Genomic DNA, 20,552 nt, shown 5'->3' with positions numbered 1-20,552 from the left:
ACTACAGGCTAGAACCAGGAGTACAGTGGGGTCCTGAGTCTGGAGGTAACAGAACTGATTCTAGGAGGAAATTAAGGAAGGAGGGTAAGACTGGACAGCAGGCACACCTGGGGCCCGGAGAATCAAGAATCAAGAGAGCTGAGCTTTGCTCTGTGTTCTGACGGTCTAAGCTTGTCCCACTGTGCTTTGCTCGCCTGGAAAATGGGAACTAACATTCCTGCACAGGGTCCTATGAGATGGGGCTCTGGTTCCGAATAGGGCTCTTCTCCTTTCCCTAGTAAGCTGAGGGTCTTGGTACCCACAGCCCACGGGGGTGGGAGCCCTCTTGGCCAAAATATCTGGGCCTCTGGAGGCTGGATGTGAAATGGTGGCTGGTAGAGAGGTCAGAGGCTTGTGAACTCAGTGCCCTCACACCCAGCTGGGCCATGGGAGGCCGTCTACAACCCTGAGTGTGCCAAGCCTGGCTCCTATTGTTCAGCTCAGTTGCAGGGGAGCCAGCCAGCTGGCGTGGCCCTCCACTGATGAGTTTGCAGGAATGAGGTGCTCGTCAGGGGCTAGAGCTGAGACTTTAATCTGGGGTCATCAGCGTGATGTGGCTCATTGCTCTAAGCTGGCCAGGAAGATCTAAAGAAGCTGGTTTCCAGCAAGATGGGTTGCCATGGGGATAAATGTTCCACCCTTTCCTGTGGTCCCAGACCCAACTGCCTAAGTCAGGATTAGGTCACAGTGCAAGTGAAGGAAGGCCCTGGGGCTTTCCTTAGCTGCATCCTTCATGTGAGTCACTGCTGGGAGCCACTGATTTCATGAGAAAGCACTTGCAACATGCCCACCATATGCCAGGAACACAGAGATGAGCAAAAGGCAATCCCCCTCCCTCAGGGAGCTCATGGTCCATGGTAGATATCCTAAAAATCAATGTCATCTTCAATTCTGTTATTGGAAGTGTTATATCCCGAATGAGGGAGACAAGGTTCTTTTGGTTTTTGGTGGGTAGTACTTCCCTCTACAGTGTATTTCTGAGCATCCGGAACACCCTCTTAGTTCATTCTAATGAGGCCGGGACCGAGATGGGAAACCAGAACCTTCGAGGAGCTATAGGGAGAGCCCCAGCTTCATTCATAAAAATCAGGTCAGATGCTATGAAGTTGACAGCAGAGGGAGAGTGGTCAGATGAAGAGGAGTAGCCTCAACGCTAGTTTCCCTGAATTTCACCCCCATTGCCCTCCTTAAAGGAGCCAGGGGGGTTGATCAGGAAGGGGGCATGTTTCCTCACTGGGCATGTTCTCCGGTCTCAGAGCCAAAGTCAGCTCCCAGGTCAGCTGGAAGCTCCTAACCTGAATGTGTAGATCACTTTGTGTGAAACTTCCTCCTGGAGCAGCGGGAGCTTCTGCAAAGGTGTGTGTCCATGCTCCTGGCTAATCTCAGGGAGAGGCAGGAGTCAAGGGCTGCAAGACTCCACTTGGGCTGAGGTTAGAGGGATCCTCAGGCCAGGGAACAGGAGCCCATGGGGGTCCTTGAGGCCCCCAAGGAGAAGAGAAGTCTTGGGAAGGAGAAAACACAAGTTGTCACTACATGGTTCCAATACCCTACCCTAGAGAGAGTCTGGGTTGACAAACTTGAATGATCTGGGCTTGGTTTATTACAAGAACTGGAGTGTTTGCCTGAAGAAATGGCCGCGTGAAGCCAGCTGTTTAGCTGGCAAAGGCTCAGAAGGGGATGCTATGCCTGACCCCCGGGGTGCAAAGCATTGCTTTGGACAAGACTGATCAGTTTTGTTCTACAGGGCTCTAAGGCCAGAAGGAAGGCAGAAAGTGGAGGCTGCCGGGGAAGGGATTGAGGGAAGGGGAGAAGGGGAAAAAGCAGTGTTGGTTAGATGGAGAGGTCGGCTGCCAAGTTCAGCAGGGCCTCAGCTGACCATGGGGACCTCTGAAACTGGGATGGCCCCACACACTTGTCCCAGGTTGAGGTGAGGAGGCCGAGACTATGTCCCGTAGTCAACAGATCAGTGGATACCAGCTGCCTGGGGAAGGGGCTGTGGCCTTGGGTGAGGTGGCTCTCTTCACCAGAGGCACTTGCCAAGGGCCTGTGACAGCTGAGGACAGAGCAGTGCCAGCTGCGGGGAAGCAGGTCTGTCATTCCTGAGGGGCTCTGGACAGCACTGTGGGAGCCCTTTCCAGTCATGGGCTGCCCAGAAGCCCCTCAGTTATCACAGCACACCAGGATGCAGAGGCTGTCACCCGTACTTCCCCACACTGACCAATTCTCCAGGCCCCAGACAGGTGTCCTACAGTTCAGTCCTGACACCTGTGACCTGGATTTGGCAGGCCCCACAGGTTAAGGGCTCAGTTTCCGAAGATTGCCCCCCACCTCAGATGCTCGTCACAGGTCTCCAGCTGTCACCTGTGTTTCTAACCAACTGGCTATAAACCAGGGGTTTCTATGATCCCCTCGTCAGGTTCGGAAATTGGCTATAGCAGCTCCAAGAACTCAGGGAAATGCTTACTTACATTTTCCAGTCTGTCATGAAGGGGACGATGAAGGATCTGATGGGCAGCCAGATGAGGAGGTCATGGGGCGAGGTCTGGAGGAGTCCCATGTCGGGGGGTCTCTGCCCTTGTGGTCTGTGCCATCCTCTTGGAACGTGGATGTGTTCACCAACCTAGAAGTGTTCCAAATTCTGTAGTTCAGAGATCTTTCTGGAAGCTTCGTCACGTGGGTGTACTCGATATTAGCTTCATCTCTAGCCCCTCTTTCTTTCCCGGAGGTGGGAGGCTGGGCCTGAAAGTTCCAAGCTTCTAATCAAGGCCTGACCTTTCTGGTAACCAGCCCCCACCCAGGAGCTCGCTAAGAATTGCCTCATTAGAACAAAAGACACTCCTAGCACCTAGAAAATCCCAGGAGCTCTGTGTAGGACACTCCTATCACTCTCACTTGGAAAATTATAAGGATTTTTAAGAGCTCCGGGGCAGGAACCCAGAGCAGAGACCAGATATCTATATATCATATTAATGTCACTGGGTGGGTCTGCTCTGGGTTGTGCTTTAGAGGGCCTGTTTCTGCCCTCCTGCCCTTCTCACCAAGGCCAGGGCCAAGAGGGCCTGGCCACCCAGAACACTGCCTCCCCCACACCACTCCAGGCACCGGGGCCCTGGAATTCCCTGTGCGAACACCACAACCCCCTTCTGGGTCTGCATGGGCCGCTCACCTCATTTCTTCTGCCATATGGATTGTGCTGCAGGTATGCAGGCCCTGGATCCAGGGGAGGCCAGGGGCCCGTTGTCTGCAGGGGTGTGGAGACATGCGGGTGCGAGACTCCACGCGTGTGTGCAAAAGGCCTTGCATGCCGCTGGGCAGCCCTGTGGTGGAGAGGAAGTACACAGGGCAAGTGGGGCTCCCCCTATGCTACCACATTGTGGTGCAAAGCTATAGGAGAGGAGGGTTCCAGAATTGAAGCTTGTAACAGAACCGTCATGAAGGTTTAGTTGTCGAGGTAAGAAGATAGGGCACATGTGATTTAAAAGGTATGGCTCAGTTATTGAAAAAGGTGGCCACATATGGCATACTCTTGCCCCGTACTCTTGCCCCGGCCCCACGCTTGCACCTGCTGGGAGCAGCGCTGTCTCCAAAGGAAGCTTACCCTCTCTGGCACCCTTACATCTGCTCTGCCTTTGGAATGTTCGGAGAAGGGGCACAAATCTGGCTACCCTTGGCACTGGCCAAGATTTTCATGGAAATCTGGTGCAAGCTGTAGGCAGTGACCATCCATAGCTGAGCTACAAGCACCAAGGAAACAGCTCTGTGGGTTTTCCCTTGTTGGTATATCAGGGTGTGGCCACAAGGCACAGTTTGAGGAATCTGAGCCTCAGCAGACTGGGAAGCGGGTTCCACTAAGCCTCAGGGGACCCTCTTTGCCTTCTTGCAGCCTGCTCCTGATCATACTCTCTCCACCTCACCCCAAATACCCAGCAGGCCCAGGTTCCCACTGCCACTAGCCAAGTCCCCTCTAGGCATTCACTCCCCTTTCCTGAGCTCCACATCTGCCCCAGTGCATCCCACTCAGAACTTAGTGAGCACTGGGCTTCCCTTCCTGAGGACTTGGCTTTTGCACAGAAGACTCCAGAACCCCTCGGTGACCAGTAGGGTCACTCCGTAGTAATGGGATTGTCAGACAGAGTGCACCAGGCTAGAGGTGATGGGACGGATGCTTTCCTTACAAAATTCATCCAAAGGCCATTTATCAGAGCCCCTTTCACAGCTGGTAGTTCTTTTCCTCGTGTGTTTGTGAGTGTCAGGGTGCAGAAGGACCATGAGTGTGCACAAGTGTGCATCTGTGTACATGCATATGTGCTGAAGGCTCAGCAGGTATGCCCTGGAGGCATTTCTCCAGGTCTGCACACCAGCACCTGCACAACCAGAGCATTCTAGAATCAAGACGGGATCCTAGGCTGTGGCCCCTGAGGTTCTCAGCTCTCAGACCCGTGCAAGGTTGTCATGCATGAAGATACAGCTGGGCCATGGGAATGTGGTGACTACAGGCCTTGCAGGGCATTAGCTTCCAGAAAGTTTGCAATCAGGCCTCAGTTTCTAGGACCTGCTGCTGGCCTGTTTCTAAGAGAGGCCTCCTCAGCTGACCTCGGTTGGCTGCCCTCGACATCCCTTACCGGCCCTTCAGCTCTACCCCAGCTTCCTCCAGATCGTTCTGCAAGGGGACTTGGGCCAACCGTCTGCCTCAACCCTTCTTTGGCTCCATCTCCTGGGGGCCATAGCAAGTGCCACAGAGAGGGACTCAAAGAGATCCAGGTGTGACTCCCAGCTGCATACTTCCCAGTCTGGACAAGCTACTTGACCAAATCAGTGGTAATCATCTCTCAGGGACAGTTTTAGATGCATAGTTAGCATGTGGCTTGGCACATAACAGGTGCTTACTGATGTCACCATCACCGGCGACCTCCATCAGCATCACTAGCCTCAGCGCCGTCACCCCCGGGATGCTGTCCTACCGTGGACAGACGTGGGTTCAGGTGCCAGATCAGCCCTCTCTGTGTGTGAGAGGGACAGGGCTGGAGTTTGAAAGCAGGAGATGAGGAGGGGAAGAGCGAGGTGGGTGCGTGGGCATTGCCAAGTAGTCCAGCGTGGAGCAGCGGATGGAGTATCGGACCAGTGTAGGACCAACAGACTAGATGGCTAAGCTGGCTCCAGATCCCCAGTTTCCAAATATCCTCCCCTCTAAGACCCCGTTCAACTCATGTCCTTCATTGAGGCTAGAATATTCTGGAATTTGCAAAATATGTTGGGAATGGCTCTGGAGCTCTGGAGGCAGGCAGACCTAGGCCCGAACCCCAGTCCATTACTGGCTAGCAAGTGCTACCTCAGATGTTTCTGGATAAGGTAGCTGAGATCGTAGATGTCCAGTGCCCAGTGCCTACTTGATACATAGTAGGTACTCACTTTCTGGGACTTTCCTGTGCCCACCATCTGTTGCTACAGAAGGGGGAGGGTTTCTGAGCACCGAGGCCAACACTTCATGCTTTGTCCTTAAGAGCCCTCGGCTTCCTGAGGAGAAGCCCTGGGAGGGAAGACTGGAACTGACAGTCTGAGTAGCCGGGTGCCATGTGACTCTGCTGTAATTCTCTATAAAATCGAGATGGTCATCATCTCTGCATCTTAGAGCTGGTGTGAAGATGGAATGAGACCTTGCCTGGAAAGTGCCTGGAACAAAGCACAGGATGCTGCACTCCTCATGCTACCATCATGAAATATTTCCCAGTTTTCTGCACTTTGCTGGTGTGGGCGGGCCAGAGAGTGTTTGGTTTCCAAGGTTACGGCATCTCAGCCAAAGGCCAGAGGCCAGAGGAGTGTGGATCTGGCCTGGCCACCTCCAGCTGCGTCAGGAAAAGGAGCTGGCATTTTGCTTGGGTCACACTTGTAGCCGGGGCTGACATGGCACGTATCCCGGTGAGTCACCTTGCGGCTTCAGAGCCCGGTAAGCTCACCCGGGCTGCCGGGCAGAAGGAGACTCATCTCTGAGACTCACCCATGTCTCATCCCACCAGGAACTCTCTCGGGGATGAGTCGCTGCCCGTTGCCAGGGGCCTCCTCTAGGGCCCCTTGACTTCCCTGGTCAGAGACTTGTTCCCGGGTTTACTTACCTTCGGCTGCCTGTAGCAGGGCAGGGAGCCTGACATGTTGGAAGACCTGAATGCGAATCTTGCTTCTGTCACTTAACAGCAGCACAAGAGTTCAACTCTCTTCTCTGCCCTCATTTTCCTCCAGGTGGCGAGGGCATGTGGGGGGGGGGGGGCACATAGTGACCCAGTCTGGTTATGTCTCTTAGTGAAACTAAGAATCCAGAGATCGTGTTTGGGAAAGCCCCGCGTGACATTAAAATGAGACAAATACAAGCAAAGTTAGAAATTCAATCGTACATAACTTTGGGCTCTGTCTCTCCTGCTCTCATCTCGATTTTCTGACCTATACAGGGAGGGTTTGGGGTGACTGGCATTCCCCAGAGTGACGGTTCATGAAAGAAAAGGTTCTGCAGTTACATGAATTTGGTGACGACTGTACCTGTAAGCGTCCTCGTGGTGCTTCACAGTGTGTGCTCAGGTATCAAAGGCCAGAAGAATCCTGCAAGGAATAAGCCCATCCAGCTTTGATGAACCAGATTTTACTGAACCTCATTTTATAGAACCTCATTATAGCATGGGTGGTGGTTATATTTGGTACCACAGCAAAGATTACTACTGTGACAATTATTTGTAATCATTGTGCTGCATAATTCTATTTGTTTACCACAGAGCACCCCATGGGAAGTGGATGGGGAGCAGGTGAAGAGAACCCAGAGACACTCTACGGGGGGTGTGGGGCTGGGCACAAGGCTGGGCAGGGCCCCAGGGAGTCACACTCTACCTCTGTGCCTTCCAGGTGCCTTTCTGATTCCGTACACCCTGTTCCTTATCATTGCTGGGATGCCCCTGTTCTACATGGAGCTGGCTCTGGGCCAATACAACCGAGAAGGGGCAGCCACGGTGTGGAAGATCTGTCCATTCTTCAAAGGTAAAGAATGGGTCCTGGGTGGGGGTGGGGTGGGGGGGTTGGTTGTCAAAGGTTGTCCAAAAGATTTCCTTGGAGAAACTGTTCCAAAGGTGGGATCTCAGGTAGACCAGCTCTCTTGTGGGATTCACAGCTATTGGCATGGTCAAGAGCATCCACCGTTCAGAGTGACATGGAGAGCATTTGGTGTGTCAGGAGCGGCTTAGCCTAGAAAGTCTAGAAATCTGGGTACCAGTCCAGCCTCTACCACTGAATGACCAGAGGGTGTCTGTTTTCCGTATAGGAAATACTTACAGAAATGTCAGAAGTACCCAGCACACATACAACTACTCTCCCCTCACACTCCCATGGCAGACGTGGTAAACTGATCATGGGCCTTTCTGGGCTCATCTAGAAACCTGTCCCACAATCCTTAATATAACAGCCATGACTGATTGATCACATCTGGGATAGGTGATGAGGCCTGCTTGCATTTGACTAGGAGCACAACTGTAGAAAGTAGCCATAGCAGCTGCCATTTCTTGGCCCCTGTACATCTGTAAGGGCATTGGAGGCCGATTTAGTGCCCCCCAAGCATTGGTTAGCAAACCGGGCCCAGATGGTACAGAGGGCCAGTATGATTCCTCTGCACCTCTTCTCAGCTGGCACGTGTCTCCCAACTCTACCTTCTATGTACTCAGTCCCGTAGTAGACATGGGCTGGCACAAGAGGCTTATTAGAAGTGCATTGGTTAGGATTTTTTAGTTTAATTTCCAGAAAGCCCACTCAAAGTGGCTTTAATGTAAAAGAGAATCGATTGGCTTATGATACAGTAAAGTCCAAGAGTTTCTGGTCAGCTTCTGGTGCAGCTTGATCCAGGTCCTTGAATAATATCTGGACTCTCCACCTCTCTCCATCTGAAGTCAGCGTTAACATCATCTCAAGCATATCCTACTCAGGCGCTAGCAGAACTGGCCATTAGCAATGACAAAATGAACTCCTACCAACTTTAACAGTGACAAAATAAATCAATGATACCTTCTGTCCTCATTAAAGTTCCCAGAGAAGAGTCATTGGTTTTTACTTGAGTCATATGCCCATCTATCAACTGATCCTTGTGGCTGTGGGGAAGCAGAACTCTGACTGGCCAGGCCTGAGACATGTGCTTACAGCTAAATCAAGGAGATAAGGGATTAACCTCACAAGCTAAGAATGCTTAAGGCTACTCCCTTAAAGCAATGCTACACAGGGAAAAAAAAAAAAAAGTCTACTATGGGTAAAAGCCTAGAACGAGCTAGCCCAAGAGGAGCTTCCAGTATATTTAGGAAGATGAGATTGGCACATGCGCGAAGCAGATGGTTGAAAGTAGGGCCCAGAGAGCACACAGGGCTGAAGTACTAATCAGGGAGTTTGTTTGGGGTTCCCCGGAGGCAGTTCTGAGACAAGGGTTTGTGTAGGGAATTATTTTGGGAGGTGATTCTAGGAAGCACTGTTAGGGGACAGAGAAGGGGAGTCAGCCAGTAAAAGGTATGTCACCGAGCCAGTTCCACCAGGGCCCAGGGCCTCATCCCACTGGGAGAGAGTATTAATGTGCCTCACTGTTATTCTGCCCAAGGGGTCAGGGACCTGGGATACTTACACCCTAGTGTCTCCATACACTCTAGTGCTTACACTCTGGTTGCTCCCTGGGAGCATTAAGGTCCTGGCACTTCTGGCCTGCCTGATAGGTGGGCCGAGGGGCTCCAGTGGCAAGAGAGAGCACTCAGGCAAAGGGATGGTGGGTTCCCAGGGCACAGAGGTGGGCTCTGACAATCTGACACAGGGTGCCTAGGGGTCTGGTCGTGCAGTGGTTGGAACTGGCTCCCTGGGATACATGGCTCTGGGACTAGGCCTGGGGAAGCCCCTGCCTGACCCCTCTCTGCCCCCACACAGGAGTTGGCTATGCTGTGATCCTCATCGCCATCTATGTTGGCTTCTACTACAACGTCATCATCGCCTGGTCGCTCTACTACCTCTTCTCCTCCTTCACCCTCAAACTGCCCTGGACTGACTGTGGCCATTCCTGGAACAGCCCCAACTGCACAGATCCCAAACTCCTCAATAGCTCCGTGCTGGGCAACCACACCAAGTACTCCAAGTACAAGTTCACGCCAGCAGCAGAGTTCTATGAGTAAGTCATCAGCCCCTCGTCCTATTCACACGGGCACACCAAAACCTGTACTGGGTAGGACGTGGGCCAAAGGCTAACGAAAACCACAAGAGAGGAGGGGACACCCCAGCCAGCATTTGTAGGGTGCACTGAGCAGCCACTGCAGGCCTGACCCTGGGCTAGGAGCTGAAGATACGGCCATGGACAGGGCAGTGGAGGACCTCGTGTCTGGCACAGAAGTACCACGGTGGAGAGAAATACAGGTAGGGGAGGTAAGCAGGTAGGGGAGGAAGATCGCTTTAGAGAGCCGGTGGGCCCTTCAGGAAATGAAACACATTTTAGGAAGTGCAAGTGCTCCTAAGGAACTGAGACCAGATAGGTATGTGGTAGAAGGGGATGATGGGGGAGAAAGGAACATTGGCTTGGGTGGTCAGGGAGGGCTTCTCTGAGGAGGTGCATGAGAACTGATGAAGCCAGCCAGGGGAGCATGTAGGGAGCTGTAGCTTGAACCCAAGTGGGAACTGATCCTGACGCTGTCACCTGGCCCACCCCATGCTGCCTTCTTTCTCTGGGGCTTCCAGCGGGGCAAGCAGCTGGAGCTTGTGAATGAAATTCAGGAAGCAGGAGACAGGCCAGCTCTGTGCAGCTCGGGGGAAGTATTTGGACCACGTGTGCATGAGAGTCACTGACTGGTGGTAGAAGACAGGACATCTTTTTTGAAAAGACACTTTTTCATGATTTCAATATTGAAATCATTTCAGACACAGAAAAGTCATAAAAATAACACCTAGAGCTCTTCTTGTATACCCTCCATCCACCTGGCACCTTATGTAACCATAGCACAATGATTGAAATCAGAGAATTGATGTTCATATACCGTTAAAGACCTTTTGTTGAATTCATCAATTTCCCACTCATGTTCTTTTCTGGCCCAGGATCCAGCCCAGAGTGTCATTTGCCCTTCGTCTCCAACCTCTGAGAATCCTTTGCACTTTGCTTGGGTGTCATGACCTTGACCCTTCTGAAGAGCACTGGTCAATTATTCTGTAGAATAGCCCTCAGTGTGGATGGGTTGGCTGTTTTCACCTAGATAAAATGAAGTTAGGCATTTTTGACAAGAATACTGTCCTCGGGCACCAGATCGGGGGTATGTGACATCAGTCTCTCATTACCAAGGGTGTGAACTGTGATCACTTGGCAAAGACGGTAGCTGCCAGCTTCCTTCTGTGTGGAGAGAGCATTATTCCTTTTGTCCAAGTGTCTTCCAGGGAATCACCTGATGTTATGTAAATATCTTGTTTCTCATCATACTTTTACCCACAATTCCTGAGTATCCATCAATGACTCATGCGAGGAAAGATTATTGTTATAGCATATATCTAATTGTGATTTCCTGTTTCCATCATTCCCTCCAGATTAATTGATTGGAATTCTCCTGTAAGGAAGAGTTGTCCCTTTCTCCCAATTTATTTATTCATCTGATCACTCATTAACTTATTTTTTGAGATATAATTGGCATATAACATTGTTAGTTTCAGGTGTACAGAGACTTGATACAATGATATATTGCAAAATGGTGACTACAAGAAGTTTAGTTAACATCCATCACCACACATAATGACACATTTTTTTCCCTTGTGATAACTTTTAAGATCTAGTCTCTTGGCAACTTTCAAATCTACGGTATAGTATTGGTAACTGGAGTCACTGTGCTGTACCTGGCATCCCCAGGACTTATTTATTTTATAGTTGGATCTATAGTTTGTATCTTTTGACCCCTTTACCCTGTTTGCCAACCCCCAACCCCTGCCTCTGGCAACCAGCAATTTATTTTCTGTCTATGAATTTGGGTTTTTTTTAAATTAACATTCCCATTAAATGGGATTATATAGTATTTATCTTTCTCTGTCTGACTTATTTCACTTAGCATAATACCCTCAGGATCTGTGCATGTTGTCACACATGGCAGGATTTTCTTCTTTTTTATGGCTGAATATTGTGTGTATTTATGCCATGGTACGTGTGTGTGTATGTGTGTGTATGTCACACTTTCTCCCCCCACAAACACACACACACATACACACACACACACCATCATTTTTCATACATTAATGCATCCACAGATGTCTTGTTTCCGTGTCTTGGCTATTATAAATAAGGCTGCAGTGAACATGGGGGTGCAGATATCTTTTCAAGTTAATGTTTTCACTTCCTTCAGATAAACACCCAGCAGTGGAATTGCTGGATCATAGGGTAGTTCTATTTTTAACTTTTTAAAAAAGATTTTATTTATTTATTTGACAGAGAGAGCGCGTGAGCGAGCATGAGTGGGGGGAGAGAGAGAGGGAGAAGCAGACCCATCACTGAGCAGGGAGCCCGACGTGAGCTCTATCCTAGGACCCCAGGATCATGACTTGAGCATCCCCACCCACAGTGCAGGAGGGGTCCCTTTTTCCATCCTCACCAGCTCTTGTCTTATTTTTTGATGGTGGTCATCCTAACAGGTATGAGGTTATGATACCTCATACTGGTTGTGATCTACATTTCCTCATTCATTCATTTATGGCTGAACAGGCTTGTGCATGGTTATTTAATTCTGTGGTTTTAATCCAGAACCATCTACATTGATCTTGTGGTTCCCCTGGATCCTGTCATCCTCTAGTCCATCCTTTTATGTCTTCAGGTGGGTGATGGTCAGCTTGTCTTCAGCCACCTAATGAAGAATGTTTGCTCGTTGGGCTCTCGAGAATGTAGCACATACTGTCTCTATACCTTGGGTGGAGGGTGAGCCCCCCCCCCCCACCTTTAGCAATCTCGGCACAAGTGTTAGCAGATAGTCAGGAAGTCCTGTTACAAGCTGTGGGATGGGACAGGGAAATCCCATGGGGACCTCACTTTCACAGTGTCCATGGTCTGTAGGAGGGTCTGGCAAAACTGTTCTTTGAAAGACCAGATGACAAATATTTCAGGGCTTTGAGGGCCTTATGTCTCTTGCATATTCTGCTTTATTTCATTTTATCCTTTCAAAAGATAGAAGCCATTCTTAGCTCACAGGCCACAGCCTGGACTTGGCATGAGGGCCATAGTTTGCTGCCTCCTGTTCTAGAGCAAGGCTGTGCTGCGGTGATAGAAAACTTCTCCACCTGTGCGGTTCAGTGAAGGAGCCACATGTGGCCAGTGGAGCTGTTGAAACGTGGCCAGTGTGAGTGAAGAGTTAAATTTTTAAATTTTATTTCTTTTTAGTCAGTTTACCTTTAAAGAGCTGCATGTGGCCTCTGGTTACCACATTGGACAGTTGAGGTCCAGAGGATGAGAAAAGACAGATTCATAAAAGACGAAATGCTAGGACCATCAATCCTATGGATTCTCTGCTCCAAGGACCTGGGAGTGAGTCCTGATTATCTGGAGATTGGGGTCACTTAAGGACAGTTTCCACCCCTGCCATCTCAGGGCAGTGGGGTCAAGGAGATATGGTTTGGCTAAAAGTGGCCTCTGGAAAATTTGCTGCTTCCTGAGGCTTGGGGCACTTAGGGCCCAGGATCACCCTCAATGAGCCCTCACAGCAAATTTGCTAAGGGTCCCGGCCGTTCCTGTCTACCTCCCTCCATACGTGCTCCTTGAGACCTCCAGCAGCCATGTGCAAAACCATATAGGTTTCAGGATTTGAGGGGAGAGGGGCCATAGTTGTCAAAAATTCGAAGCACATCTGCAGCCCCCCGAGGGTGGTGCACTGCTGTTCCTTGCAGTGGACATCTCTTTGCCCAGCAGCGTCATTCCTGTCCCCCTCACTATCCCGTGAACAGCTTATCACTTAACCATGCGTGTCCAGCTTTCTGCTGACTTCCTGGTATGTATTACTTCAATTGAAGCCTCACCACCAGCCCCACAAGGGTTCTGTCACTCTTCCCCCAGTACCCACACAAAGGGGCTGTGAATTTTAGCTTCATTTGCAGATGAGACCGTGGATTTCTGGCCCACGGCACCATGGCCAGTGCTGTGCAGAGCCCAGATTTGGGCCCAGGCAGCCCAAGGTTGCAGGACTCTCTTGCACCTGCTTCCTCTTTGCCCCTCCAAACACCCCCTCTCCCCACCCCAGCCCCTGCCTCACCAGGCAGTGAAATCCAGAGCCTGCCGTCCTGACCTCTGGCTTGTATTGCCTTTCCGCCTTTCTAAATGGCTATTATTTACAAACATTGTCATCATCACAATTCACATTTGTCCAGCTTAGATTATATCCCAGGCATTGTGCACAGTGCCTTTGCATTCTGACCACTGTGGTCTAGAATTATTCTTGTTCTATGAATGAGGAAACAGGCACAAGCAGGAAATGATTGGTCCAGGGTCACACAGTTTAGAAGTGGCACCCAGGCAGTCTGGGTGGAAAGGCCAAGCTTCCAGCTCAGTGGAGAGATTCAGAACCACCCAGAGAGCTTTATAACACACGGATGCCTGGACCCTACCATCCAGAGGCCCTGATTCCTCTGTGTGCAGCCAGGGCACGGGGACTCCACAGCTCCCGTGGAGACCCTAGTCTCTTAGCCACTGTGCTTTCCTGTCTTGGAGCAAGATTCTCCCTGGTTCAGGCTGACATCCCAACGGTGTCCTGTAGTGGGAAATTCAGGCCCTCCTTCCCCCTTCTTCTGAGGAGCATGGCCTCAGAAAATCCCCATGCCTTGGGGAGCTCGCAGGGCAGGAGTGAGCTTTTAAGCCTCCCTGGTTTATGAGTGTGGTTGGGACCAGGAGACAGCAAAGGAGCAGGGGCAGAGGCTGCTTCTGATACATGTCGTAGGCTCCACACTCGCCCCTTCACCATCTCGTGCTAAAGGAGAAGACATGACTCTTCTTTTTGCTCTTGGCAACTCTTGTCCTTGTAAATTAAAATGGAAAATGAGAGTGCCTGTCGTCTCTGGTCTAGTCATTATTTGGTTCCTCCGCTGGCGCCTAACTGGCCAGCAGGTCTGCCCCAGTGGGGATGCCCAGCAGGAGATAGTGGCCAGTTGGGTGTGGAGACCCAACCCCACAGTCCCCCAGGCTCAGCCGTGAGCAGAATGTGGTGGAGGAAGATGACTTTCTCCTTGCAGGCCAGGGCTTGGGGCACGTGGTGGGGAACAGCCGCCCCCCCCAGGGGGGGATTACTCCTATCTCACAGATAAGAAGGTGGCAGGTCAGGTTTTTAGGGAAGTGGCGGAGCAGGGATCCCAGCCCGGGTGGTCTGGGCCAAGGCTCCCACCCCCACACCCCAGGCTTTCCTGTCTTCCTCCCCCACCCATTTGGGATGGGACGAGTGTGTGGGAGTCTCTGCAGGTGGATAGAAGCCCTTCTTTCTCACCTTGAGCTGGCTTTTGTGTGCTTCTGTGTCAGTAAGTCAGGAGCTGCCACTGGATTTTTTTTTTAATGGCACATGGCCCTTTTATCTAAACGTTTCTGCTTTAAAAGAGTCACCCCAGCTCAGTCTGGGGAGCCAGCAAGTAGGACTCTCAGTGCCAACCCGGAGGAGTCTAGGTCCTTTTTCCTCCTTCCCCAGAGCCTGCTGGCCAATTTTGTTGCCATCTTGTACTCATTTAGGCTGATGGATTGGAAACCTCATCCAAGGGAACAAAACCAGTCTCCCCAGGCCCCAGGCCTGAAGCCAAGGAGCCGGCAGCTGAAAAGAAAGCGTGATGCTCTGTAACTTTATCTGTAAAAGGGCCCCATTGGTGAACATGTTTGGGAGATGGAAAACCTCTCCCCCTGTCTGTCCCTGGTGGGGCAGAGAGGTCCCCCTCCAGCCCAGCACTAACCCTCTGAGTTCAAATGTGAAGCAACAAATAGCCCGCTTGGCCCACAGACTTCGGAAAGCCTGGACCATATACTTTACGATGATTCATTTTCGTTAAACGGCTGGAAAAGTATAACAAATCCAAGTTACTGGTACTAGCCCTGAAGCTTGGGCCTACTGGGGAGAGGCTGGGTTCACATTTCTTTTCCCAGGAATCAGCTCAGGAGTCTGACCTTTTCACTGGCAAGAAGTATCTAGACCAGCCCTGAAAGCCTGAATGTGGACATCACATGAACGTGGGGGCCTTTCAACTGTCCGGCTGGACACTGGTGTCATTTTAGCATGTTTCAGGCCAAGTACAGTTGGTCCAGTGCCTTTCTTCATCATTTTAATAGTCAAGTTGGCCAAATGGTTAGCAACACCACTCAACACTCAGCCCATGATACAATGAAGAGGCCAGAATTAAGAGGCAGATGGGTTCAGCACCTGATTCTGGTTCTTTATCTTTTTGAATATGCCTACCCTCTCTTCTTCTTTGTTTTCTCTTCCCTTCAGCTGTTTCTCCCCTTCCCCCTCCATCTCCCGTCTTCCCCCAACCATCTTCTGGCCTCCCTCCATCTCTTTGTCTCTCTCTCAAGGCATAAGAGAGGAGCCTAAGTGAGGGCATCATTTTGAGTTGAGACTAAGCCAGGCAGACAAATTGGGCCAGGAAGTGCATTCTAGATGGAAAGGAACAGAAAGTTCCAAGGCCTAGTGCAATAGGTGCTTCATATGATGGAGAAACGACAGTGGTTGGCCATGGCCAGGAGCCCAAGGCAGGATGTGGTGAGACAGGGACAGCTAAGAAGGGCCTCAGGTTCTGGAAGGCTTATGTTTTTGTCCTTTAGATTGTGATTTCATAACCTCCACCCCTTTAGTGCCGCAGGTTGGGAAATTCTCTGCTGGGGGCAGGGCAGTCCTGTGCACTGGGGATGTTTAGTAACATCTCTGGCCTCTGCCCACGAGATACAAGCAGTATCTCCCTCACTCCAGATGTCACAGCCCAGACATTGTCAAACATCCCTGGGGAGACAGGGGGCAAAACTGCCCCCAGCAAGAAACACTGAGGTGATGAGGAGACTTTTGAGGACCCAGGGGTGGGAGAGTGACATATTAGAAGGGCACGACAGACAGATGGATGGTTTTACAGCAGCGCAGCCTGGAGTGCAGCGGCCACAGAGGGATGGGGGAGTGGGGAGAGGGGGAGACTTCTCTACCAGCCCCTGGGGAGGAGAGTGTGGGTCTGGCCTGGGACAGGCTGAAAGGGTGGGGGCATTGGTAGGTAGAGATCAGGAAGCAGGGTTAGGAGGGGCCAGGCACGGAAACTGTATGGGGAAGCTGATGCAGGGTGAGTAGTTAAAGCCACATCTGGCCTGGTGGCTGCAGGGCTGGGAGCCATCCGGGGAGGGGTACGTGGGCCTTTGTGGGCTGCACAGCTCTGCCCATTCACTCACACTTGCTCACCTGCTGACACACGTGTCCGTCCACACCCCCTCCTGTCCGTCTCCCTCCCTTCCCCCCCCACACCTGTGCACTTCCTCTCAGCTCACCTGCTCTCAGGCACCCAGCAGAGATGGCACCCACCACCCCTCCGGGGAGCCTGCCAGCTGACTCCCTGGGGCTAACTCCCTCGGACATTTTGGGGGCACTCCTTAGTTCCTCTGCTGCTCCTTGCAGGCTAGGACGAGATTGTGATAGTTACGATGACCATTTGTGGAGCATTTCTTGAGTTCTAGGCATGGTCTGGCGTTCTGTGATTTCATCCTCATTAGAAGCATCATATTGAGAAGGGAGAGGGCCCAAGATGGGGAATATTTGCACCAGCTTCTGTGCACCACCCACCACCCCCCAAACCCTGCAGGAGATCCTTGTGGCCGGAGCCAGCACCTGCTTGTCCACAGCCTGGCCCCCAACACTGCCTGGCTCACTGCAGATGCACAGAACAAGTTTGCACAATCAGTGAAAGGATGCAGGCCGCCCGTCGCTGGTGGCAGGGCCAGGGCGGGAGCCCGGGTCTGTCCGACCCCAGTTTGGGCCCATGGTCTTCTATTTGCCTTCATGTTCTTGCAAATAATAGACATGACATCTGAATGGGTGAATACCTGAATGCGTGAGTTCGTGCGCAAGGTCAGTGGTGGCCTCCGCAAGTGCAATCACCTGCCCAAGGATAAGATAACCAGGTTTCCAGACTCAGGGTACAGTTTTGCCCACAAGTGCAGCATCTCCCACTGTCGTATGCACTGCTCCCAGCGAGCGCAGCCATCTGCCTCTGATTCTGTGGGCTCCTCTGACACCCAGGCATACAAAATTTTCCAAGCCCACATTTTATGAGCCTCTCTGAGCCTTTTTTTTCTTTCCCTTTAGGCACAGAAAGCCAATATTATTTTGCCAGGAAAGCAAAGACAATTTCTGGAAGACTCAAGCTTGCTCTAAAGAAAACCTGTAATTTAGGCAGAACCTCTTGTTCGAAGGGTCTCAGCCTTGGCTGCCCAGTAGAATCGCCTGGGGAATTGAAAAGACGCTGGCGCTCTGCACGGGTTCTGAGTTCATTGGTTGAGAGTGGGGCCCAGACATCCGTAATTGTTAAAAAGATCTCCGCGTAATTCAAATGTGCAGGTTCAGAAGCTGATAGGGCTCCAAGTTACATTCTCCATACCTCGTATTTATTTCTCTTTTGGGGGGAGTGGGTAAGGGAGGAAGAGGAGGGAAAGGAGGAGGGTTGGTGGGGGGAGAGACTGATACAGATAGGCAGGGAGACGATTGACTACCCCCCAGTTTATCCACTGTAGGTGTGCAAACTTTTGCCATTAGTGATGTCCATTTTTTTAGTTAAAGCCCTCCTCTAGGAAAGGACAATATATATTAAAGTACTTTAGCCTTTAACAGTAGTGTACATTTATCAATCAGCTGCTCTCTGAACAGACCTCTGGCTGAGAGCAAAGTGCTATAGGATGAGACACAGGGAAGTTAAGTTTCTTCGTTGGGGGGAGTGAATGGTCACCCTGGACAATGTGAGGAACATGGACGGAAGGCTGAGGACCTCTCCAGGTTGGGGAAGAAGCTGCTGAGAGAAGTGAGGGCATGAGAAGCTGAACCTCTGTGCTCCCTGGTTCCTCATGAGCGGGCCCTGGGGTCTCATGTTTTAGAAAATGGATTATTGGATTTAGCAAGAAAGGGTGTGAGCAGGTGTTTCTGATCCAACACTCTGCTCTGAGCTAACAGGCCTGGGTGTCAGGCCTGGGCTTATAACTGGGGACCCAGAAATGGCTCATTCACCTCCTCACCCTGAGAGAGCCTCACATGCAGCCAGCCCTCACGTGGTAGGAGCAGGGATGGGTTGGGAAATGAGACAAGAGCCACAGGAACTGGAAGGGTTGAAAGATCCATGCCAAGAGTAATCATGGAGGCCTCCCAGAGGAGGTGACATTGGAGCAGGGCCTTGAATGGTGTTGGTAGTTTTCTGGCATCTGAGGGTAGGGTGCAGTGGAGGATGGGCAGGGACCAGTTCTGGGTGGCCTTGAAGTTTTCTCAGTTCCCAACACTTGTCACACTGTATTGTGACTATCCTTTTAATGCTGTGTCTGGTGCTAGAATATAAGCCCCCCATGCAAGGCACTGTGTACAAGAGTCCCCAGTGTGTAGCTGAGGCCCTGGATGAGCCTGCTCCCAGTGGGCCCTCCCTGATGGATGAATGACCTGGGTGCAGGGGGGCACCTTACCAAGCTGTCCTCTCTTCTGCGGAAATAGTTCAGCTTTCTTTGTCTTGCAAGGATGCTGAATTGTGAGAGGGTCCTCCTGCCCCTGGGATCTGATCTACTATCTTAGCAGTTGGTCTTAATCGACCTTTGGTTAAATTCTAAGGTCTTTGATTAGATTAGTAGCAGCTGGTCATTTTGTGTGCAATTCTATTTACTCCTTCTTCACTGTAGATTGTAGGAGAGACCCCAGTAGTCTTAAACCTCATTTTTATTCTATTTGTTTGTCTTCCTTACTTTAAAATACCCCACTTTTTAAAAAAAGATTTTATTTATTTATTCATGAGAGACACACAGAGAGAGAGGCAGAGACACAGGCAGAGGCAGAAACAGGCTCCCTGCAGGGAGCCCGATGTAGGACTCCATCTCAGGACCCCAGGATCATGACCTGAGCCAAAGGCAGATGCTCAGCAGCTGAGCCGCCCAGGTGCCCCTAAAATACCCCACTTTTTATTGAAGGATACCATATTATAAAGAAGTGCATATCCCCAAGGGAAACTTCAGGAATGTCACAAACTGAATGCAGCCATGTTACCAGCACCCAGATCAAGAAACATAACCAGTATCCCAGAAGTCCCTATGGTATCCCCTCCTATTCAGCAACCCCGTCCCCACCTAGGATGTACCTGCACTTCCTGACTTCTAACTCCTTAGATTAGTTTTGCCTTTTGTAGTTTAAATGAGTGGAATTAGACAGAATTAGACTTTGGGTTTGGTTTTAACTTCTTTCTCAAAGTATTTTGTGTGAGATGTCTATTCATAGAGAACTAGTTGCTTTATGATATTCCATTTTATGAATATATCATAATTTATCCATTCTACTGTTAATGGATATTGGAGTAACTTTCAGTTTGAGGCTATTGTTATTAATGCTACTTTGAACATTCTAGAACATGTGTCTTGATGAACATATGTACACATTTCTATGGAGTAAATACCCAGGAATGGAATTGCTAGGACACAGGGTATGCATACCTTTAGCTTTAGTGGATATTACCAAATAGAAGAAACATTTATTCTCATCTTAGTCCCTAGACAGGGATCTATAAACTCAGCAACATGAAAATTTGGGATTAGATAATTCCTTTTTGTTGTTGTTAAAGATTTTATTTATTTGGAGCACGTGGGTGGCTCAGTCAGTTAGGCATCTGCCTTCGGCCCAGGTCATGATGCCAGGTTCCTGGGATGGAGCCCTGCATTGGGCTCCCTGCTCAGCAAGGAGTCTGCTTCTCCCTCTCCCTCGATGCTCCTCCCTGCTCTCTCTCTCACTCTCAGCTTGAGATTGAGAGAGAGAGCATGGGAGAGAGCACAAGCAGGGGGAGGAGCAGGAGCCAGGGGAGGGGAAGAAGCAGACTCATCACTGAGCAGAGAGTCAGAACGGGGGGCTGACCCTGGGACCATGACCTGAGCCAAAGGCAGACACAAAGGCAGAGACAGAGAGGCAGGCTCCCATAGGGAGCCTGATGTGGCCTCTGATCCCAGGACCCCAGGATCATGACCTGAGCTGGAGGCAGATGCTCAACCACTGAGCCACCCAGGTTCCCCAGGCCTGAATAATTCTTTATTGCTAGAGGCAGTCCTGTGCACTGCAGGATGTTAAGGCCATCCTGTGCATTGTAGGATGTCCCCAGTCACAATCTTCTAGATGCCAGTAGCACAGCCTCCTCCCTAATTCATGACCATCAAAGGTGTCTCCACACCTTGCTAAATGTCCCAGTGTCCCCCTGGGGGCGGGGACGTCAAAACTGCCCCATCACTCTTGTTGAGAACCCCTGCGCTGCCGTGAGTGCTCTCAGGGCCAGGACTTTTCCTGTTATTT

General features: G+C 50.8%; 1 protein-coding gene across 1 annotated transcript in view; it reads left to right on the top strand.

Annotated features, from left to right (window-relative positions):
• The window catches only part of SLC6A2 (solute carrier family 6 member 2), a 46,944-nt gene that overhangs the window by 4,002 nt on the left and 22,390 nt on the right, over positions 1 to 20,552 (top strand). The window contains exons 2-3 of the mRNA XM_041764902.1: positions 6,925 to 7,056; positions 8,965 to 9,202. Coding sequence (XP_041620836.1) covers positions 6,925 to 7,056; positions 8,965 to 9,202 — 370 coding nt within the window. The remainder of the gene's footprint in view (positions 1 to 6,924; positions 7,057 to 8,964; positions 9,203 to 20,552) is intronic.

This window comes from Vulpes lagopus, chromosome 8 (genome assembly GCF_018345385.1).
Source record: "Vulpes lagopus strain Blue_001 chromosome 8, ASM1834538v1, whole genome shotgun sequence".
Lineage (NCBI taxonomy): Eukaryota > Metazoa > Chordata > Mammalia > Carnivora > Canidae > Vulpes > Vulpes lagopus.
This window is presented reverse-complemented; position numbering and strand designations above follow the sequence as displayed.